Source organism: Lottia gigantea, assembly GCF_000327385.1.
Source record: "Lottia gigantea unplaced genomic scaffold LOTGIsca_116, whole genome shotgun sequence".
In the NCBI taxonomy this organism is placed as follows: Eukaryota; Metazoa; Mollusca; class Gastropoda; family Lottiidae; genus Lottia; species Lottia gigantea.
In genome coordinates, this window is record NW_008707145.1 from 638,688 (window position 1) to 663,156 (window position 24,469).

At 33.5% G+C, this 24,469-nt stretch overlaps 3 protein-coding genes across 3 annotated transcripts; all 3 read right to left on the reverse strand.

The window, feature by feature from the left end:
* Nucleotides 1-240: 240 nt before the first annotated feature.
* On the reverse strand, nucleotides 241-1,270 carry LOTGIDRAFT_171565 (hypothetical protein; the record flags this gene model as incomplete). The annotated part of the gene is made up of 2 exons (XM_009047756.1): nucleotides 241-606; nucleotides 1,265-1,270. 2 exons carry the CDS (start codon nucleotides 1,268-1,270, stop codon nucleotides 241-243), a joined length of 372 nt encoding a protein of 123 aa, XP_009046004.1.
* A 14,497-nt stretch (nucleotides 1,271-15,767) lies between these two features.
* On the reverse strand, nucleotides 15,768-16,651 carry LOTGIDRAFT_171566 (hypothetical protein; the record flags this gene model as incomplete). The annotated part of the gene is made up of 2 exons (XM_009047757.1): nucleotides 15,768-15,826; nucleotides 16,405-16,651. 2 exons carry the CDS (start codon nucleotides 16,649-16,651, stop codon nucleotides 15,768-15,770), a joined length of 306 nt encoding a protein of 101 aa, XP_009046005.1.
* A 2,669-nt stretch (nucleotides 16,652-19,320) lies between these two features.
* Nucleotides 19,321-23,841, reverse strand: LOTGIDRAFT_205061 (hypothetical protein). Its single transcript, XM_009047758.1, has 12 exons — nucleotides 23,782-23,841; nucleotides 23,392-23,490; nucleotides 23,105-23,148; nucleotides 22,797-22,823; nucleotides 22,405-22,486; nucleotides 21,896-22,020; nucleotides 21,502-21,625; nucleotides 21,123-21,202; nucleotides 20,775-20,880; nucleotides 20,288-20,363; nucleotides 19,979-20,045; nucleotides 19,321-19,478 (listed from the first exon to the last, which is right to left on the reverse strand). The coding sequence occupies exons 1-12, from the start codon at nucleotides 23,822-23,824 to the stop codon at nucleotides 19,410-19,412; spliced, it is 942 nt and encodes a 313-aa protein (XP_009046006.1). The 5' UTR covers nucleotides 23,825-23,841; the 3' UTR covers nucleotides 19,321-19,409.
* Nucleotides 23,842-24,469: the final 628 nt, after the last annotated feature.

Below are 24,469 nucleotides of genomic sequence, written 5' to 3' on the forward strand. Positions count from 1 at the left end.
AAATTTAAATATCTCAAATCTATTTTGTAGATCATTAATTGCGTTAATCCATTAAGGTGTAATGTACAATTGGGCAGCACTGTTGCGTTAAATGAAAATTTCAAATATACAGTACAGTTCCACTAACATTGCTTCTCTTTCTGATTTTTTCTTCTTCTTTCTTTTCTTCTTCATTGATTTTTTCTCCTTCCTTTATTTCTTCTTCTTCCTCCTCTAGGTCTTTTTCTTCATTCAATTCTTCTAGTTCATCTTTTTTCCTTTATTTCTTCTTCTTCCTTTTATTTCTTCATATTCCTTTATTTCTTCTTCCTCCCTTATTTCTTCCTCATTTATCTCTTCTTCTTCCTTTATCTCTTCTTCCTCATTTATCTCTTCTTCTTCCTTTACCTCTTCTTCCTCATTTTTATCTTCTTCTTCCTTTATCTCTTCTTCCTTCTCTATTTCTTCTTCCTCCTTTATCTCTTCTTCCTCATTTATCTCTTCTTCTTCCTTTATTTCTTCTTCCTCCTTTATTTCTTCTTCTTCCTCCTTTATCCCGTCTTCCTCCTTTATTTCTTCTTCTTCCTCCTTTATCTCTTCTTCCTCCTGTAATTCTTCTTCTTCTTCCTGTATTTATTCATCTTTCTTCTTTATTTCTTCCCTTTCTTCTTTCTTTCTGGCTTTCCTTCCTTCCTCTTCATTTCCTTTTTCTTTATCTTCTTTTCTCTCTTCTTTTATTCCCTTTTTTATTTTCTTCTTCTTCTTCCTCCTCCTCCTTCTTCTTCTGCTTCTTTATTTTCTTCTTCATCATCGTCATCATCGTCTTCTTCTTCATCATCATCTTCTTTATGCTCTCATTTCTCATTTTCTCCAAACATTATATTTTTTGTAAGATTCCATTACATCGGTCAATTGAACAGATTCCGTCCGATCCAACAAATATAGAAAAACATTGACGTTCCTGTGAGCTGGACTTTAATGGTAACAAATTGAAATGTAACATGGGGAGTAACAAGATATGCATATATTAGTTTTAACATTTAAAATATATAACTTTCAAATTCACATCTAAACTGTATTTAATTTGCTCACTGAAGCGACAGTAGTTTATCATCTTTTATTCATGCGTGTTTTTTATAGCAAAACCTTTTTTTCAGGCTAATTTTTCACAAATTATTATTTATCAACGTTTGCTAGGAATTCATATATTACACAGGGCCGTACACTCTTTGACCATCCAGGAGCTTTTAGGCGGTCAGTTGCTCGGTATGACCATTTCGCTCACGTCCATTGCGATGAATCTGATAAGACTCTTTGAAAAGCCGATCTGGACCTTCCTTTAGAATAGTTATGATGATGTTGTACCTTACCACAAGGACATATGTAAAATTTATCTTCATTTACATGAAAATGTAAATTAAGCCTACATATATCTACTGACGAAGGATTGAACTTTAAAATAAGTAATTTTTCTTTTCTATGTCGAAACTATAATTCTTAGAAGGAAGTTAAGAGCTTTGAATACGTCATACACAAATTAGTGGTTTCTTTAAGAACTTGGTCTCAAATTGCGTCTCAAGTTACAAGGCCCTATCATTTGCCATCTACTCTTGCAATCAGCTAGTCTGTAACGATGATTGTGTGTGGACACTGTTTAAGAAATCATTTAAAAAGGATCAATATGTTAATATCGCAGGAATAATTAAACTCTGGACACACATTATCCGTTTTCAAGTGTTACGCTTAGTTAGCCAGAAGCACTCTTTCATCTCATGAGCGACCTGTGATATTGTACATTCATACAGTACACTCGCACTTAAGAATCCGTTATCGTGAGATATACTTATTGTGCAAGAAGCGCTCTTGCAGTACACGAGCGTCTTTTGCCGCTGGTCTGCAATACCCATTTATACGTACATACGTGCTTAAAATTAAAGAATAAATCCCTGATTAATGGCACATCATTTTTTCTGCAACTCACATAATTTCACTTGAAATTTCGACTGGAAATAGAAACGGTCTATCAAATATAATAAATAACCACGAACAATTTGGCATCAAGCAATAACAAGATGTAATCTTATGCAGGTTTTGATGAAGAGGAATTTTAATATTCGTGTTTATGTTTATTAGAGTGATGATAGAACATTAAGATAAATATTAAGAGAATTTCTTTAATGAACCTCTTATCAACTAAAACAAGATTTGAAAAGCAGGTGAATTCAATGTGGTTTTTTTATGTCTGCGGTAAAATTTCCATTAAAGAAATGTACGAAAATAAACGTGATTTGAACACAGGTAAAAATGCTGTTATCGATGTAATTGAAAAGTGTATTATTTTTTTCCTGTAGAGATAGGTGAATCTTAGGGGTATCTATGTGAAATGAATCGAGGTTCCACATAACTTATCTATCAGAGATTGTAACAGTTTTACTCTTGAGAGTTATCATGAAGTACGATGTAGTAATGGTAATAACAATCTGGTAAAAGCACAGGCCTAGTTGTAAATCGCTTTCAGTCCAATTGTAAGGCGATTCCATCATCTATCTACTTGTATGTATTGAAATATATGAACAAATTCAAATGAGGTACCAACTACCATATTTGAAAAATTATTCTTATCACAATTTTTTTTTATATCAAATATGATTGACATTCCAGATCTGCAAGAATACATGTAACTGACCAAATTATATTCCAAAATGGGTATAATTGTTAATGGATTTTTCCATGTTTTTCAATGACATCGAACAAACGTGCAAGTTATTACTTGCCAAAAGGGATGTCCCTTCTTCACAATGTTATACAATATTATAAATTGACAGCAATAGCCACAATTCTTGTCTTGTGATACAAGAAAGGTGGCTCTTGCAGTCAAGGTATAAGCATGAAGTTGGTACAATATTAACATTGTCAAGATGGGGATGTCTTCTGGAAAGATAAGTTGGTGATCAATATTGCAAGAAACACAAACTCGATGGTGTAACAAATTAAAATTACTGCAACAATTCAAAGTACATTTAATACGCTTCAAATTTTCAATAAAAAGATCAAAGAAAAGGCGATTTCCATTCTTTTTATGTCTAATAACGGCTTTTGAAGATCAAAGGCATTTGAACAGCACCTTCTCGTTTTATTACATGTTATTTGTCTCTTGTTTATTGCGCTCACGATTATAGAAAATTCTTAATTTCCAGTTTAACACCAAGACATAGATTGTCTGCTATACACCGATCGAGGGACCAAAACGTCTTTTTAGAACACCCTCTTCTGAAAGCAGTCAGTAGACCAGCCCATTATAGACATTGAGAATTTCAGCTACAAATTGGAATCATGATATTGATAGTTCAGTTTAGTATTCTCAATAAGAAACACAGGCTGTGACGTTACTATCGCAAATATCATTTGTCTCGAATGCTTTTTTATGAAATGACGTCATAATCTTGCCAAATCTTTTTCCCTGCATGTACCAGACCACAGAAGAAATGTATCAAAAAGAAGTGATACGTGTCAACAATACACAATCAAAGCTAGAAACTGTTTCAATAACTTTACATCGGTACAAATATATTGAAAATTGGACAGATTATAATGACAATACAGTTTGGTAACTTCGTCAAACTCATCAGTAGAAGGAAATAGACGTTACAAGATGATTGAAATAATATGAGATATAGTCTGATAGATATTGACATCAAATTACAATAATTCGCCTCAAACAAATCAATTTTAGAACAATTCTCATTTATCTTAGAGTATTCGACAGAAATAAGCCTTATCGTCTATATACCCTGTTCCATTTGAAAGAACCATATTTCTGGCTAGCACTCCTGATAGCAGAATCAATGAGAATCGTGAACCCAGTCTTCCTAATGTGGTCGTCTTAATCGTGGACTGATGGCAAAGCAAGACCATCAAGACATAAATTGAAATAATCCAGGCAAGGGGATTTACAATTTACAATATCGTCGCCAAGATACATTTAAAGTATCAAAAGGTCCAAACAGAATGTGATGAACTCCAGTAGAGCATAATATTTACTATGGTGTAAATAAATTGCTACACAAAGGCAAAAAATAAACATACAATACAAATAGACACCGAGGTTCTGGTGACTGTCCTTGTGGAATTTTCTCTTTAACATTACTATTTTCCTGGGGTTTCGTTTCGTTGATTATAAATCATGACCTATCATTTAATAAATTGGTTAACTGCTCTGAGTTAATGAAGTGGTTTTGTGGTCTACCTCATAACATCATGAGCTAGAAAATATTACGAGAACCACATCTGTTAAGTTATTAATATATTAGTTAGTTGAAATCTATAGCCTACATCATTGTTTAAATGGTATAAGGTTTGAGTTGTGTTGAAAGGTTAAGGTTATTGTGTAATATATAGAAACTAAATCAGATAATTACTGTGAAAAATTTAGATTGAAACGAGTCGATATTTTTAAAAGCTGTGAAAGGTCAAAACTGATACTTCACATTGTAACATGTGCAAGACTACACTTGGTACTCGACTGTGACAGATCGACTTCAACTCGTTACAAATGAGCTTGACGAGTACATTTAAAATGACAAAATGCCGTTTGTCAAAGACAGTGATTTGTTTCGTTCAAGATAAGACGACTCGTAACATAATGCAATGTAGAATTTTTATATTGGTATTATTGATTGCCTTGTTATCGTTTGAGGGGTTCTGTTGCACAATCGGTAGAAGCTTTGGAAACTGAACATGGCGTCTATTCTTGGTTATGTCGAACAAAAGATGGTGGTCGTAGGAACTAAGAAAGTTTTGTGACCTTGACTGAGTCATATTTTCTCATTATTCCAATCGACCTAGGTAAGATCAATTCCAAAAGGTTTGGTCGAGGTCAACGAACAGCTGGTATAAAGGACCCAATGCTGTTTTCCTTGTAAAAAATGGTGTTTCTTTCTTTCTTTATCTAGCATACTGTGACTACAATCCAAGCAGCCAAGTTTCAAGTTCCTACGTTACGTCCTCGTTCAATTGCAAGAGAACCAGATTTTCACTCTTAAATAAACTATAGATGAGGTGATTGAAGATCTTTCAGCTCCTAAAGCAAATGCGAAAACCACGAGTTAGTTAAGAGTCAAACAGGGGCAGGTTCATCTTAATCAAGAATGCAGGTGATGAGCTACATGACTGAAGTTAAAGTTCAGGACATTTAACACTTCAAGCGTTTAACCCAGACTCCTCTATAATTATATTAGAGAAGGGGGATTAAGTGGGAGTACCAAGAGGATTACCAGGTGTAACTCTCAATCCATCGTCTAATCCCGAGGACTATCTTCATTTTGTGTACATGACATCACGTAACAGTGATATATGACAGGGTTAGATTAAGTCAAGGTTATTTCATTAGACTATTCATTACATTTTATAGCTTAATCATAGCCGTTTTATTATGGCAGGTTTTCATATAAGATGGAAAGGGGCAGCTCATATTATAGACGGCAAGGGTCACGTTTCTAATCCCCTGTGAAAAATCATCTCATTTTTATTAATTAGATCTAAAATTCTTCAGATTACTCATTACCGCCGAAACCTTGAGGTGGTGGATGATCTTCTGATGATTGTGTTCTTAGAATTGCCTCTTGATGGCAGTGGTCAGCGAAAGGAAGATGTCAAAATGCATTCTTGTATATGAAAGATCATCACTACTCCCACTAGATTGGTTGAGGAGAAACTTTCCAGAATGCTTAAAAATTCTTTTGCTGAAGATGATGAGAACGTATTGTTGGAGATAAAATGAAAATCTGGAGACAACTACAATTGTTAGTTATCGGTGCTTGCGTGATCAGATTCTTCCAGATGCCAGAACAGCCCTTGAAAATATGGTTCATCTTAGATACTGCTGGTCGCACGACCTCTCTGAGTCTCTTATGCACTAGAACATTTACTTTTGTTGCGAGCAGTATAAAAAAAACAACAAGACGTTAAAAAATGATTTACACGTCTAGGAAAGTTTGACATGCTATCGAGGCACATTCTTGTTGAGGTTAACCTGAAATTTGGGACGATTTCAAATAATCTAAAAATATGACAATATTAATAATGTTAAGTTATGTGTAAGTATGTATGTTTGAAGTCTGATATTCAACACAAGTATGTAATTATCATAAATACTCGGACTATTTTAATTAGCATGTTGTCATGGTCTCCACTTTCATTGCACATTTTTCTGACGCCACGAAGACTTTTTTGACAGTCAATAGAAGAAACAGTTTCCTTGGGAAACATAGGGTGTGATGTAATAGCAATATCAACACCTTGATAATTACTATGCACATCCGTAATTTCCCTCCGCCGCAGACTTAAAACCATTTATATCCACCAAACTGACTATGTGACAATTGTCAAGGCAATGATCTCTGTATCTGCAAAGAGTCTCTGTTAAGGTATAGGTCAATGATCCCTGTATTAAGTACAAGTCATTGAGTTCTGTATTAAGTATAAGTCCTCTGTATTAAGTACAGGTTAATGATCTCTATATCAACTCTGAGACAATGATCTCTGTATTAATTAAAGACAGTGATATCTATCATTTACTATTACAAAACAGTAATCTACAAACAGACTGCAAGTCAATGGTATCTGGATTAAATACAATAAATAAATACAAAACAATGATCTCTGTATTAACTACAAGACATTGATTTCTGTAGCAACTACAAGAATATACCCTCTTCATTACCTACAGTACAATGATTAATTCAACGATGATATCTGTATTAATTACAAGGTAATGATCTCTGTATTAACTACAATATATTACTCTCTGTATTAACTAAAAGATACTATTCACTGTATTAGTAACATGTCAATGATATTTGCATTGGCCACAAAAAGTGATCTCTGTATTAACTACAATACCACGATCTCTATTAACAACTACACAATGATCTCTATATTTATATACAAGACAATAATAATATCTGTATTGACTACAAAAATGATCACTGTATTAACAACTAAACAATGATCTCTGTATTAATTAATACTAAATGATCTCTGTATCAACTATAGCTCAATGAGCTCTGCATGAACAACAACTCAATGAGCTCTACATTAACTACAGCTCAATGACCTCTGCATTAACTACAAAATAAACTCTGCATTAACTACAAGACAGTGAGCGCTAAGTAACTACAGGACAACATGCTCTGTATTACTTACAAGTTAGTAATCTTTGAGCTTAACCTCTACGTCTCAGTCATAGCTAAAGGGACACCTGGTTTGCCAATTAAATCTTAAAATGGTGCAAATTTCACACCTAGCATATCGTGAGGATATTGTATGTTTTAACATGCAGCGACAATGCCTTATCATTTTTACTTCATAAATATACCAGAAAATACAAAAGACTCACTCATGTTATCAAATCTACATTCACCTGCTATCTTTAATTTGCTAAGATATAGCTGCCAATATGAAAATGTAAAAAGAATAAATTACTTAATAAAAATTGAAGATGTCTCAAACAGATGTATAGATCGAGCTATTGCAATATCATTGCCATGAAATCTTCACAATGGTAAGCTATCACGTACTCCGTCTTATACCTTGACTGTAATAGTCAACTTTCTTGCGTCACAGCAGTTTGTAAATGCAGTGATTTGATTGGATTGTAAGCTAGAAAATATAACCAATCAGAGGCTTCGACAAAAAGTCTGTAAACACAAAGTCATAATGTTTACAGTCCTTCTTTCTAGGATTGGCTGATTGGCTGTATGTGCTAGCGTACAATCCAATCAAATAACTGCATTCCGTGATGAAAGATAGGTTGCTGTTGCAGCCAAGGTATAAGACGAATTTCGTAATAGCTTGACATTGTGAAGATGAAACCTATATGCCGTATATGTCATACATGTACAAGTAACTTAAAACACAAATATTTAAAATCTTTAATGTAGCATAACATTCATTGAAAGAGTAAAGTGCATTTTACGTTTCTTTACACAGTGTATAAACTTTTCGTCTTTGATACCTTTTTTTAATTATTTCTATTAGTGCTATTTGTTAAAGAGACAACTTCGCCATTCGATTGACCAATCGTACCTTAGTCTCAGAAATTTGTTTAGTTGAGCTAATCAATAAAAGTGTTCACAGCTCACCATCAAAATTTGAGCTTTCAAATCCATGTGTGTTCAGATTAATCTGCGTTTGAAACTTAAAATGACGAGTCGTCTTTTTACACTGCCATATAAAGAAAGACATCTATAGAAATAGGTAGTGAAATTCCATAGTTTGAGGTATTTTTGAGAGAATTGTGCAATTTTCGTACATTTTTAGTACTTCTGAACACTATTTACATCTATATACAAGATCCCAAATCAACTGCAAAAAAGGGAAAATCTGTCCCTCCAAATAGTAACTTGTCACTTTTAACCATCCTATCGACTTATTTTCAACGCCCCGCTGTTTATGGTAATAACGCAAACATCTGCTGGAAATGATGCCGTTGACTGATGGAAGGAGTTTTATTATGCCTTTAATGATGGGGCACAAAATCATTTTTTCTTGATAACAAAATAAGTGAAGAAATACAAGGTTCAATACAGCCATTACCAGATAAATCAAACAATAAAAAAACTCTCTTTACCTTGGATTCATCTTTAATGATGTTAATAACAATTTAACTCCACCTTTTTTCTTCCTTAATTAGTAGATTTATAGCAGCGTATCCTCATAAACATCCCTATCATATATAACGGTATATTGTCTTATTTCTACATTATCATTCTACATAACTCCATGTACTTATTCTCAATAATATTTGTTTTTCTAATCAAGTTATTTGAATGGGCTGGACTGACTTATGTCACTGGTTGAAATGATAGACACTCAACAACTTGTCAACTTGTAATCACTATAAGAAGATATCGGAAAATGAAGATGGCAAAAATATCTCGATTTTGTTTCAAATACCTCCTACACAATTTAAAAAATTATACTTTAAAAAAATCTGATATCAGCTAATAACTTCAAACGTTTCAAATCTCTTTCAATTCATAATTTCTTCTTTATTGACATGTGTGCGTTTCAGATTTCGCAAAACTTTTACAATGTTGAATTTCCCTTCTTAAGTTTCCAATTTCACTCGTGACATAGCCTACATATATTCACAAAGTTATATAAGCTTTTCCTTGATATTACGAATGCACTGTCCAAAGCGAGCGTTATAAAAGTCCAGGTACAATGTACAGGTATCCGTATTAAATGAATTTGAAATGCAGTATATTCTGTCGCCTCAGCTCATTTAGAATAACATGTATATCACATTTAATGCTGTAGCCACACTAAAAACAGTTGAATACACGCAAGTTCTTTCCATTCATAAATATCAAATCAAACCACCATTTAAGATACCACTTTTCACTTGAATATAAACCTTGTGTGGTAGTGTCGAGCAGAGATTCCGGACTGCAGGTTTAATATATTCACATATAGGTTTACTTTATCTCTATTTCTCGCACTTTATAAAGACCCACTTATTCACTCTTCACTAAACCTTTAATCTCGATCCTTTAATATTAAATATTTTCTTTATATTTTATCCAATCACTCTCTATAGTTTCTATCTAACAAAAATTCGAAAATTTCCTTTCATCTCGAATTCTCCTTATACATAGAATTCCTTTCCACTTAAAAACGTCTAGTATCAAAAATCTGCATCGACACCCAAAATTATAGCTGAACATGTACAATGTGCTGCATTCGAGATATTGTCAATGTAAGAGGACAAACCGAACTGATACGAGGATAAAACAAACTTCACAATTTTTCACCTCTTACACTAGCTGTTGTAAATCACAGTGTGTGTTCGTAAATTTTATTCTACCCTCATGTTATACGACAACTTGTGTTATCTGTGAAATTGTTTAGTGTTATGTATAGGCCTTGACAAATTTACAGAAAAATAGCCTTTCATTTCAATGTCTACGTGGAGTTTGGAGGGTTTTTTTTACCTTCATTTTTGATATATGGCCCAAATCCTTAGCTACATATCGCTACAATATATTGAAGGTATACCAGGGGGTTGGGGGCACAGAGATGACTAGAGGAAATTCTTTCCGTTTGTGTAATAAATTTCTAAAGAGAAGCGTCATTGTCCATTCATATGATGATTTCTGCATAATCCGTTTGATGTAATTGTATACAAACCAGATGTGGGATTTAGGCTGATACGAGGCACCTACGAAGACAATATCTGTCCCGTTATACGAAAGCATACTTTTTCTGTTCGTCGCACATGCATCATATTATGCCCTTATGATGTTATAACGAAACTACCGTATTTACGCTAATGATGTTGGTTTATGAATATTGTTCATGAACGTTCGCCTGATATAATTTATTTAACTCCGTGGGGAACCTACATTGGAATAGGTTATACAAAATGCTGAATAAAACTATAAAATTCCCAGAACATTATGTCTACTGCAATGAGTTTAATTATAGGAATACTACAAAAACGATACAACAGAATCCATCTATAATCCAAAAAATCTATAAAACTTAAGTTATTATCCACAAGACTTATCCATATCAGATTTGACAGTGATTCTGTGGTAAATTTATGAATATGTATTCTTATTGGCCATGATTTAGAATTTGAATATTATGTTCATTCTAAGAGGTAGCTCTCATTTAAAGGGACAGATACGCCATTCGTTTGACCAATCGTACTTTAGTCTCAGAAACGAGATTTTGTTAGCTAAGCTAATCAGTACTGGTGTTCACAGCTCGCATTCGCAATTTGAGCCTTCAAATCTTCGTGTGTCCAGAATTATCTGCGTTTAAAAGTTAAAAAGACGACTCGTCTTTTCTTGAGACTATGCCTTTGATAGAAAAGACATAAAAACGAACGACATTTAGAAGTGGAGAGTAGATATAACAAAAAACGCAAGGGGTATATTATGGTATAACTCACTTCTTTAATAACAAAGCACATAACGTTTCAACACAGTTATGTGCTTTGTTATTAAAGAAGTGAGTTATACCATAATATACCCCTTGTGTTTTTTGTTATATCTACTCTCCACTTCTAAATGTCGTTCAAATCTTATCTTAGAAAAGACATATACAGAAATAGAACACTAAATTTCTTAGTTTGAGATATTTTTGAAGAAATTATACGATTTGATTTTCGCACATTTCTAGTACTTCCGGAGACAATTAAAGACCCATATCAACCCCAAAAACGGGGAACCCTTAAAAAATAACCCTGCGTGATAGGTAAGATAGATAAGGTCTATATACAGCTATAATTTTATTTCTATAGAGAATTTTATGGCATGAGCTCTATTAGAAATAAGATTCTTTATTTTCATATATCAACAGTGGTTATAGAATTTCTCAATCCGGTTCCTCCAAAATTGTTAGTTATATTTTAAACCTTTGTAGAATATTTGATTATTTATTAAGACTTTGAAATTGTGGATAAATTAGGTCTGTTTGTTATTAAATAGTCTACTTACTACTGGCATTTGATTTGATGCACTATAATATATATTTAAATTGCCATCAGAAATGCTTAATACAGTATATACACAGAGAAAGTACAAACTCCAATTTTTTTTTTGGCGTTGAGTAATAAATTCTGTTTTATCAATGTTATGGTTGTTTGGTTGAGTTATTAATGAACTTGAACTTCACAAAAAATACATTCACAAAGAAAATTGAAGTAGGTCTATTTTTACTATAAAAATAATTTGTGTTTGAAATACACTGAAACTTGACTAACATTGTTTTTTCACTCCTCATTATTTTCAATATGTTAAGTAGTTTTACAGACGACCAATTTTTTTACGGCAGATTTTATTGTTTGGGTTCTGTATGTAGGCCATATTTCATAACAATTTTAGCGCGATGTTTAGAATCAGTTTTATTAATAATATTTTTATTAATAATGTCCATTATGATATGACAGGGCACTAACTTGAGGCAATGACAGGGCACTAACTTGAGGTAATGACAGGCAATGACAGGGCACTAACTTGAGGCAATGACAGTGCACTAACTTGAGGCAAAGACAGGGCACTAACTTGAGGCAAAAATTCTGTTGCCTTTCATTACAAGACTTTTGGTAGACACCTTTACCGTAGACGTCAAATAAGCGATGTATTTAGTATTATTTTATTTTTCGTCAAAATCGGCATTTGCCTCATTTGCCTTGATGAAGTTACGGCCCTGTGTCAGCAAATGATAATGCATGGTATTATCCTGATGGTGATCGTGGATATTATGAGATGTTATTAGAATATCTAAAGCCTGCGTCCAAGATTTACCGTGATACGACTTGTCTGGAGATTACTCACGAAAATGATAAACTGGATTAAATCAACGACACAAGTGTTATTGAATCCACCCCATCTGTGATATACATATACAGCATATTTATGCCGATTCACTGATTACTCAAGTCTTGAATAAATTCTGCACTTACACATGGAGCTTCTAAAGTTTTTTTTTTCTTATTTCAGCAATCTCGCACCTGTTGAGAGTGCCAATGACCTTCATACTTACTCATTCAAGTAGTCTCGAACAGCAGATTGGATTTATGTTGCAAACATACGCAATATACACAAATTGCACTTATTAAAGGGATTGTAAAGATATTTTCTAAAACAAATATGTGTATCGGGTGCAACCTTCGGATTTTCAATCGGACGTCTCTGGTTTCTGCAACTCCATTAAAACTTAACATTTAATGACGTCACTAATCGCCAGGTCTTAATGGGATAAAGTATATTTTGCGATTAGTGTCGTCATCAAGCACTTAGTTTTAGTGGAATTGCAGGAACAACAGACGTCTGGTTGAAAATTGGAAAGGTGCAAATTGATACTATCAGTGTTCCCGATACACATACAATTTTTTAGTAAACCTCTTTACATTCCCTTTAATCTTTGGAATCAGATATTATAGTGTTTTCGTTGCATTCGTTCCAGAATAAATTGTAAAAATATTAGAAAATGTCTATTTTTGTTTACTGTGTGTTATCATAAGTTTTCATATTCATGTACCATTAATTACCAACAAGGCAGATCATAATTTTATAGTATGCTGTATACAGGGAAATCAAATTAGAATAGGACGATGGACTTAATTAATATCTAATGTAACATGAAAAAAAACCTTTTAGCTTGTAAACTTCAAAATACCATCTGGACACAAAAATAACAATACGTTCAATCCCAAATCACTTTCTAAATAGAAAAGTCACTTTATTGTCATCTAGATTCATCTACAATCACAGTCAGTAAAGATATATCACTTTACCATCATATAGATTCATCTACAATCACAGTCAGTAAAGATAAGTTACTTTACCATCATCTAGATTCATCTACAATCACAGTCAGTAAAGATATGTCACGTAACTATCATCTAGATTCATCTACAATCACAGTCAGTAAAGATAAGTTACTTTACTATCATTTAGATTCATCTACAATCACAGTCAGTAAAGATAAGTTACTTTACTATCATTTAGATTCATCTACAATCACAGTCAGTAAAGATAAGTTACTTTGCTATCATCTAGATTCATCTACAATCACAGTCAGTAAAGATATGTCACGTAACTATCATCTAGATTCATCTACAATCACAGTCAGTAAAGATAAGTTACTTTGCTATCATCTAGATTCATCTACAATCACAGTCAGTAAAGATAAGTTACTTTACTATCATCTAGATTCATCTACAATCACTGTCAGTAAAGATAGGTCACTTTGCTATCATCTAGATTCATCTACAATCACAGTCAGTAAAGATAAGTTACTTTGCTATCATCTAGATTCATCTACAATCACAGTCAGTAAAGATATGTCACGTAACTATCATCTAGATTCATCTACAATCACAGTCAGTAAAGATAAGTTACTTTGCTATCATCTAGATTCATCTACAATCACAGTCAGTAAAGATAAGTTACTTTACTATCATCTAGATTCATCTACAATCACTGTCAGTAAAGATAGGTCACTTTGCTATCATCTAGATTCATCTACAATCACAGTCAGTAAAGATAAGTTACTTTGCTATCATCTAGATTCATCTACAATCACAGTCAGTAAAGATAAGTTACTTTGCTATCATCTAGATTCATCTACAATCACAGTCAGTAAAGATATGTCACTTTACCATCATCTAGATTCATCTACAATCACTGTCAGTAAAGATAAGTCACTTTACTATCATCTAGATTCATCTACATTCACAGTCAGTAAAGATAAGTTACTTTGCTATCATCTAGATTCATCTACATTCACTGCTAGTTAAGATAAGTCACTGTACTATCATCTAGATCCATCTACAATCACTGCTAGTTAAGATAAGTTACTTTACCATCATCTAGATTCACTTAAAATCACTGTCAGTAAAGATAATTCACTTTACTATCATATACATTCATCTGCAACCATGAGACAATAAAGTGAGGGCATGAATGTGTGCTACAGGTTATTCACGTTCAAGATCCCTAGACAATTGCAACTCGAAAAAAGGGAGGCTAATGTCAGAGGATTTCTAGTCAAAATGTTCCTCATTGCACGTTAATGATGTCGCCTTAATTAGGTGAAGAAAAGTAAACGTAGCTCCATTCATTATATTTCGTCTATACGCTATAAATAAGATAAATGGGACATAACCCGGTGATAACTAAAGCGTATGAATAAAGTTCTTAACGACTTACAATGGTAGACTTTTTCGTTAACAAATCTCTTCGATAATTTATATTACGTGTACCATAACGACAACGCCCCACTTCAGCCATCCGTGTAGCTTTTTTAGTGCAAATCAGACATTGTCCTCGTGTTCAAAAATGAAATTTTGGGGTGGAAAAGAGAGCAAGTTCACTTTTCTATACATTTTCTTTCATTCTAGACGAACCAGGCGTTTACTTTTCATTCTGACAGGTGGTACGGATGGTTCTGATAAGGCTATATGAGATGAAATTAAAATATTTTAGATGGTTGTATCCCTTTCAGGAAATGCCTGGTTTAAATTTGTATTTTTTTCTTTTGTAATATTTCTTGAGAATGACTTATATCCTGTAATTCTTATCGTATCATCTTGCATGTAAAACCTTTCCAACCACTTCGGTTGTCTGAAAGAAAAAATAAGTTTTACTACATCCTGTTGTACAACTTTCAGAGTCAGTGTGCAACTGGATTTTCAAAGACTGCTAGCAGTCGATGGCATCTGGTTAATTTTTATCAATCTTTGAGTAAGAGTTAGCTCACTGACGACTTCAATACAAGTAGTTATAGGGAACTCATGTTGTAGCCTACTTTCTAGAATGAAAAAAGGACCCTGAACCACCAGATGGTTCGGAATCCGGCCTTCACAGTTACAGGTAGTTGCATTTTCACAATATGGCAGTTTCACTCTATCAAACGCGAGAGATGCAATTTATTGCGTTCAAAAGTCGTTCGATTTACTTTATTGTTACACTTCATATCAGCTCATTAAAATTCGACTAAGACAGTTGCTACGGTAAAAGGTGGTCTAAATTTTCCTCGGTTGAAAATAGGCTACGATCTCATTACAATTTTGGTTTACAAAAAATTTGTGACCACATAAAAAAAAAGTTTCGAGAACATTTGCTTGAAATAAATAAATAATAATTACCCATTGATGAACTTGGGCCGCGGCACAACAAACTGTCATAACTCTTGCAGAGCTTTCGCAGTCTTTGAGGACTTCTTCAGCGAGTTTTGCTTGCTTTTTACTGACATTTGGTATTTGTAGGTTTTTACATTTCATTATAATAATATCTATGTTTGCCATAAATATTTTTATCTTTTTCCACTCCTGAAACCAACAAGTATATTAGGTTGTGAATATTGGAACGATATACGTCAATTAACTATAGAAACACCTAAATTAGGAATCAATTCATCCATATCATGTCAATGTCGATTCAGTTTTGCCTTCTGTTGATTCGCTAAAATTGTTTTTCAAACTTAGTTTTGAAGTATTCCGTCTCTTATTATCTAACTACTGTATATATATAACTTTATTTCTTCCAATGGTGAAGATTATCCAGATGATACAATTAATCAGAAAATTAACGCGTTATTCTTTGACAAAAACTTCCATTAGTTGTAATACATATAACCCGATTGTAAAGACTATTATAACCAGTGGCTCAACTATCACAGGGACTGGTTCTGGTTGAAGTCCACCCCCTACTCCCCCCCTACCGCTCCTAAAAAAGAATGCAGAAAAGCATATATGTAAAAGAAAGTTCCTGTGGAAGGGGCCCCAAGATATTAAGTTCACGGCCCCCCGTGCACATGGTTAGTTGAGCCACTGATCATAACCAGCAGAAATGGGGAACTTTATTCAATGCACTTTGATACACCACGTTGAAGACCTTTGGTACTTACTGACCTTTGCGTCTGTCACTGGGTGCCCTAAAACAAGCATGAATGCAGACAATGTTGTTTTCACCATTTCAGGTGGATTTGCTAACGACTTTAATTCTGTTAAGCTGTTTTTACCAATCTCTGCTTCAAGTTCCTTTGGTTGGTTGTTAATGAGACGTTCATTCTTTTCCGGAAGCTCTTTTTGTTGGCGTTGGAGTTTTAAAGTCCTTACAGCATTTTCTAATTCGTCTAATTGTTCTGTAGCCATGCTCTTCAGTTGACCTACAATGCATAACAAACAATGTCCAGAAAAGGCTGGATATTTTGTTAACTCTAAGACAAAGAACTAATAAGTAGGTCTAATTTATAGTTTCAAAATGGCATATCTCCGGCTTTCAGGCGACTCATCAGGACACGTATTCTCAAAACGATCCTAGTGCTTGGATGTCCTAAGTTCTTATCTTCTTATAACATTGATTCTAGGACATCCTAGCCCTAAGATCGTTTCGAGAATACCAGGCCTGATCTTGCCACGACTATAAATTGCCACCAAGAGTTGTCTTTAAGATATTACAATATGCTGACTTTTACCAACGAAGTGGAAGTGGGCACAACTGGAATATTGAAAGTGCTTTGAAAATTTTAAATCTTGTACTTTGCTATCCTTATGGCACTGTAATGGAGATGATAGGTGTATAAATTCAACCCCCAGAATATGGTTAAATGTGGGTTCCCTTATTTTTATTCATGCAAATGAAAATGCTAATATTTATATGAATAGAAAGTAAAGGTAATAACGAGGCAATGCCAGTTTGTTTCACATGTCCATAATTAATTCATAATTAGCTCAATTAGAAGAGAATTCCAATGAGTGACCGATCAAGAAAGGTCAAAAAGTATTTTTTTGTTTATCCAGACTGTACATACATGGACATTAATGATTAGTTAAAACTTAATTATATACAATAAGAACATAATGATATGATAAAGAATACATGGTAATCCATTACAAACACTAATTAATGAAATAGTTTGCTTTATTTAAGGCTAAAAAATATGGAAACCCATCTTTAAACAGAGCACAAATATAAAGAACGGTTTTGCAATACATGGGATGTATTTGTATATAAGGTATTATATATTTGTTCCCATATGAAATTTTGCGCTTGGCTTAGTTACCATTTTCATGTAAGAACCACATGTAGCTTCGTATGATTAGTTTCGGAAGAGTTTGAAAAGACATTTCTTTCACAAAATACTACATTGACTGAATTTCAAAAACAAAATATTTTATTTACCGTAGTCGGAGCAGTTAACATTTTTCAACAAGTTTTTTGCCGTAGAAATATCCATCATGATAGCTTTTCCATATACATTAATGTTCTGCAGTAACCAAACAATTGCCAAACAATCATATTTGTAAATAATATTTGAGATAAAATCCTATTTTTGACAATAAGCCAACGTGGATTACTTTTGATCCGCTTCGAGTAATATCAAAATCAGATTAAACACATAATTCTTTTATGACTAAATTGTTATCCATATATTAATGTTAAGAGACATTCAATATAATATAGTATGTAATATTATACATGATAGAAATATCACATCACCTCAACAGTCACGAGAGATTAGTGAATATCCAGTCAGAGAAGCTATTTACGTCACCAGATAGAGTGGTGAATACCAGACGGAGGAGTCACCAGAGATTAGTGTGGTGAATATCAGACGAAGAAGCTACAACATCAGACGTAGGAGTCACCGGAGATTAGTGTGGTGAACATCAGACAGTGGAGTCACCAGATATTATTTGTGTATGGATATCAGAGGGAGGGGTCACCAGAGATTAGAGTTGTGTATATCAGAGGGAGGAGTCACCAGAGATTAGAGTTGTGTATATCAGAGGAAGGAGTCACCAGAGATTAGAGTTGTGTATATCAGACGGAGGAGTCACCAGAGATTAGAGTTGTGTATATCAGTCGAAGGAGTGACCAGATATTAATTGTGTGTATATCAGATGTAGAATTGACAAGTCACCAGATATCATAGTGATGTATATCAAACGGAGTAGTCACGAGATATTAATGGTGTGTGTATATCAAACGGAGGAGTCACGAGATATTAATGGTGTGTGTATATCAAACGAAGGAGTCACGAGATATTAATGGTGTGTGTAAATCAAACGAAGGAGTCACCAGAGATTATAGTGGTGTATATTAAACGGAGGAGTCACGAGATATTAATGGTCTGTGTATATCAAACGACGGAGGAGTCACGAGATATTAATGGTGTGTGTATATCAAACGGAGGAGTCACGAGATATTAATCGTGTGTGTATATCAAACGGAGAAGCTACAACGTTACCAAATAAGGTGCTAAGACGTTACAAAGTCACCAAAGATTGTGATCAAACGGAGAGTTTCAGAATTCTTAATAACCGGATTTCGTAATAATTGAGAATCTCGTTCTTTTGATAATCAATAACTGTGACTTAGACACTGTTGACGATTCCTGATAAATTTCTATATGGTGATGTACATACTTCCCTGACTGATAAGTCATAATTTCAGTATTTACATACAAACTTATCTCCCAGTTAGCTGGCACAGGGATTTTCAACCTGTGGTAATTTTGTAATCTTGGGGGGTTATGAGTTGCTTTGTAATACACTTTTAAGAGTATAACCTGAGAGAAAATCACGAAAAAGTACCAGTTTATAAGGGAAGGGCGTGGCGTTATCGCTCATGGAACAAGGTTGAAAACTTCTGAGCTTGCAGGTTGGCACAACAACAGTTTTCTGTGGTCTGAATGCACGATTTTAGTAAATTAAGTGTAGCTTTCTAAAACTTCATTGAATTTCAATGAACACATAATAATAACAGAACACCACTTTATGGATTAATAAAATAGAAAGAAATTGAAAACAAGGCACATACATTTGAAGATGATTTTAATGATAATATTTACACATGATATGATTTATTTACATACAATAATTACAAAATACAAGATATACAAATCTGCTAGACTAATTCACCACATTGAGATATTGTAACCCTTTCTGTTGGATTGCCACCTTTAGTTCCGAAAGTCTGAAAAAGAAAAAAAACATTCTCGATATTCAAATGTTATGAACTTGGACCATTTACTTCAAACATTGTCTATTGATCAATTTTTTTTTTCAGTTAAAGGAACAGATTCACCATTTTTCGAGATAGTTGATTTGGGTCTTGAATATATGTAAATAGACTTCATAAATACTAGAAATATACAAAAATTGCATAATTCCTTCAAAAATATCTCGGACTAGGAATTTCACTTTCTATTTCTATACATGCATGTCTTTTCTGTGCATCAGAGAGTATCGAGAAAATACGAGTTGTCATACATGTTTCTAAAGGCTCCATTTCAACAGTGAGCTGTGAACACTATTACTGAATGACTTAGCTACAAAACCAACATTTCTGAGACTATGGATTGGTCTCAAACAGTTGGCCAACCAGTCCCTTTAGGTCAATGAAATAGTTAATTTTGGCATGTTTTGCATAACGAATAATTCTAGATTGAAGGATTTTAGTGATTGTAAACTTACTTCCATTTTTCGTACTACGTTCATTCCTTCTATAACTTGTCCAAAAACAACATGTTTTCCATCTAACCTACAATACAAATAGCAATAATTATATATTAGAATGTAAACCATAACTCCATGGATCATCATGAAATGTACATTCATTCATCACATAATATACTCATCTAATTTTAGGGCACAACTAGCATTCACCTGCATTTTCAATGTGTTAAGGTTTTGAATGGGGATAATATATTAGCAAGTCATTGTATAAAACTAAAGTGCAAGAAATTAATCAGTGAGTGAAATTTCAACTAAAATTATACATACCAGTCTGTTTTTTCTGTGGTTAAGAAAAATTGTGAGCCATTTGTATTGGGACCAGAATTTGCCATTGATAAAGTACCTGTAAATAAATATCAAGGAGGGTAAAAAATTCAAAAACATTTAAATAGCATGTGAGAAGCATCTAGCTTCTGCTGCACAGGAAAGGAACACAGTGCTTTGACTAGAATCAACTGAAAAGCTTTCTATTATTAATACCCCCAAGCACACTTCTTAACGTTAGACATAGAATAAGTTCTACTTGTCCAACTTAAGTAGGGGTGCAGGCTGAAAATAGGTCAGTTTTCTGACGATCGCATTGTATAAAACTCATGAGTAACTACACGAGTCAAATTATGTTTCAATATTTCTAGAACCAACATCATAATGCTAACGTACTATTTGAGAATCAATATCTTTACAAATACAACATAGATTTTTTTATGTGTCTCAAGAAGAATGTAAAGAAAATTTAAATAGAGTAGAAAGCTACCTGGTCCAGTGTGTTTCAATAGGAAATTTTCATCTTCAAACTTCTGACCATAAATAGATTTTCCTCCAGTGCCATTACCTTTAGTAAAATCTCCACCTTGACACATCTATAGCAGGGTTAAGGAAGAAAAAGCAAACAGGATGTACAAAGAAAGATGAACATATATAAAAAAAAAAACAAAAGCCAAGGTTAGAAATGGAATATGGAATGCACCCTTCTACTCTTAACATTATCAAGCTATAGGTAAATTAGCAAAGCCAGATGGCTGAGAAAGCATCAAGGCATCTTAAACATGAAGGGATATGATAACAAATATTTTCCATTAAAAACACACATTTCAAAGGATACAAATGAAGGTATTATTCTATGAAAAGTAGAACCTTTATAACCAAACCCTTTTTCATGGGTACATAAACATCGGAAGTTCTCTACAAAAAAAGACCAGTAAATAAATTAAAAAAAGAATTTTCAAAAAATGACATCTTACCATTGTAGTTAATTCCCTTTATTTTGCTATATATGTGTTAACATGATGTGTTAGTAAACATTTTTCACTTATAAATATTGTGGTCTCACAGCTTAAGAAAAGAATGCTCAATTACTCAAAATAGAAATTTAGCATAAACAAAACAATCAACTTTCTGAGAAACACTCTTGATTCAGATAGTTTTTCATTAACTCAATCGGACATGATATAAAATCATAAAAATAAAGCTTGTTAACATACCTGCAGTTTTAGGAACAACTTCTGACTGTAATTCTATAATAATACGCCCAATATCTTTCTTACCAGCCTTGATATCTAAATACACTTGAGCGTTTCCACGTGATCTTTTAGCTGGTACAGTTGACTAGTAAAATGAAAAAAACATTTTGACAATTTATGTGATACATTACATTCTTGTTACAATTCAAGGAAAGGTAGTTTGATCAGATTCAAGTTGAGTTCACAACCCTTAGCTCTTTTCAAAATGAAAATCCAACTTCTGGTTCATTTAATCATTAATTTAATGATGGTAAAATCTTCACTAATAATGCTTAAAATCTTTTGTCTTAAAAAGGTGAAATACAGATAGCAGATAATATAGTAAAGCCAATTTATTGGTATAACTGTTACTTACTGTCTCACTATCTGGTGCAGAACGTTTAGGTGCTGGGTTTTCAGGTTGAGCCACATCATCTGCATCATCATTTTTCTCTAAAGTTTCTCCAGCATGTTGTTGTAACCACGAATCTTCAGCCCAAACTGTGAGAAAAGAAGTGATTTCTTTTATAAAAATTGCAATGGCCATATCATAAAGAGGATTTATAATTTTACTGAAAACTTCTAAGTTCTAAGTTCTAAGAAAAGTTCTAAGCCTAACTGGGATATCTCCATCAGATTGAAACAAACTTTTGCCACCGGCAAGGACAGTCATTTAATCAAAAGAACTGTAACTGTACTGTCACTATTTTCTTTGTAATAGTCCATCACGTGAACCTACTTCTCTGCAAGTTAGATGCCAAAGCTCTGGACAGCTGATCAGATGATCATCATGAACAGAACATATCTACATCCCCACCCCTAGGTAACACTTATAGAGAAGACAAACACTTTTGAATTTATTAGTTCATGATATATCAATATTACCTGCTCTTGATGCCCCTTCCTTGACTTTCATTGGTTTTGCCAGATTTACTCTTATCGTTCTTCCAAATAGCTCAGAATCATTCTAAAATGGCAAAGGAGTGAATCTTGTGAAGCACAGAACAGTTCAGACAAAAATTAGCTAAAGCAACCTAGCCAGCAATATTGTCAATTCAGTATCGTCCTTGTTTTTCGAAAATATTTCAAATTAACAGAAAATCTGTTAACTTTACTTAACAACGCCATGCAAAATAACCATGAATATGTAAATCATCGTGAACAAGCTATGAAGTCAGTTAGTTGGAGTACTACAGAATGCAAAACGCAAATTGCAAACAGCTTAATTGATTTTTTTTAAATTTAAGAAAGCCATGTTTAGCTGCAGTCAAACTTACCATGTTATCAATAGCAGCTGCAGCATCCTGAAAGCAAGAAATCAAATAGAGTAAAAAGAAATATATCATAAGCTCAAGCTATAACTTTTAAGTTCTAAAATTTCCACTGCAAAAAGGACAGTGGAGGGTGTCCCAAGCACTGCAAGACATTTTCATTTGAACACCTGGTACCACTGTATCTATATGTCAATTCTGTATTCCTTTCTGAAGGACAACCATTAATCATGTTACTTAGCATATCAATCGCAACATTGGTTAACATGTATGGTATAATCCAACTTGAAGTTAGTGTATTTCATAGAACCTACCTCAGCCAATTCAAATTCAACAAAGGCAAATCCTCTGTGTTTTTCTGAAACGAAATGAAAAAAATATCATTGTCTGGAACAAAAGATTAAAGAAATTTCAATTCTTGACACAAGACCAAGATATTTCAGAAAGCCTATCAAAAATAGATTAATATAACCTTAGTTTACTACTTAAGAAAATGAACGAAGTCGTGGAATATCAGATGGCAAATTTGTAGACTAAAAATAGCTATTCTGTTATACTAGTACTTAATTTGATGCATAAGGCCCAGATTAAAAACACAAACCTGTCTCATAATCTAAAGGTATGTTGATATCTATAACATCACCAAATGGAATGAAAGCTGCATGGAGTATTTTATCATCCACCTCCTCAGCCAAACCACCTGAAATGATATACATACATATGAACTAGGCTTACATAACTGGCCCTGAACCATTAACGTGTCCATACAAACGTTACCAGATATTGAACAATGTCCATGTATCCAACACTTGCCTTGTTCTTTTAGTACTCCCAGCACATACACTACAGCAGAGACCCCTCATTGGGGCCCCACTTGACCTCAGTCCCCACGACCAAATCAAAATATAACTATAAGATGCTCAATTATTAAGAAACGAGAAAGAAGATTAATAATCCTTAGAATATTTTTGGAATTATCTAGCATACATACCGACATATACCATTCTTTTTGCATTTGCTGTGTTTGAACTCATGCTTGCGTTTTTAAACCGGAAGTTTACATTATATGTGGTCGCGAACAAAAGGCGGAATTTAAAATCCATCAAAAATATGTAAACGAAACAATAATTTCTATTTCAATTCGTGGTAAAGAAAATACCAAATCGCCATTCTAGACCCATTAGTCTAGTTCCCAAATAAAAATATAACAACGTTCCAATTTTTACGCACAAAATCATCTCTTCGGGAAAAACGATATTTTTTAACTGGATGTGTTCGATTTGTTTCTCATCATATTCGAACCCAAGTTGTTCTAGAGTGACTAGAGTGCCGTTCATTCATGAACACTTCAAGTAAAAATCCGTAGCCGTAATGATGCCGTAATGATACTTATTTGGAATAACTTTCAAAAGTGGTTTCCATCTTTTATGTGTATCGGGTGAAATTCTTTTGCACTATATTTTGAAAATATTATTTGCAATAGAGGCATATAGGCTAGTGCCATAGATAGCAGTAGAAAGCCAGAAATATTCTTGCTTCATGTGAAAAAGTGCTATCTTTTAAATATTTTTAATGCAGGCCTATAAGATTACTCGTGGTCGTTAATGATGGCATTTCATTTGAATTCAAGAAAATCGTAATTAAGATAAGGTCTCTACATAAAGTTTTAAATATATTAT

Excerpts from the sequence above, each read along its gene's own strand:
- LOTGIDRAFT_205061 (XM_009047758.1), bottom strand. The coding sequence starts at position 23,824 with ATGAGTTCAAACACAGCAAATGCAAAAAGAATGGTATATGTCG. Across the intron at positions 22,021-22,404 it reads GGAAGGGGCATCAAGAGCAG|TTTGGGCTGAAGATTCGTGG; the intron begins GTAATATTGATA and ends CTTTTCTCACAG. Across the intron at positions 21,203-21,501 it reads AGTTGTTCCTAAAACTGCAG|AGAACTTCCGATGTTTATGT; the intron begins GTATGTTAACAA and ends CTTTTTTTGTAG.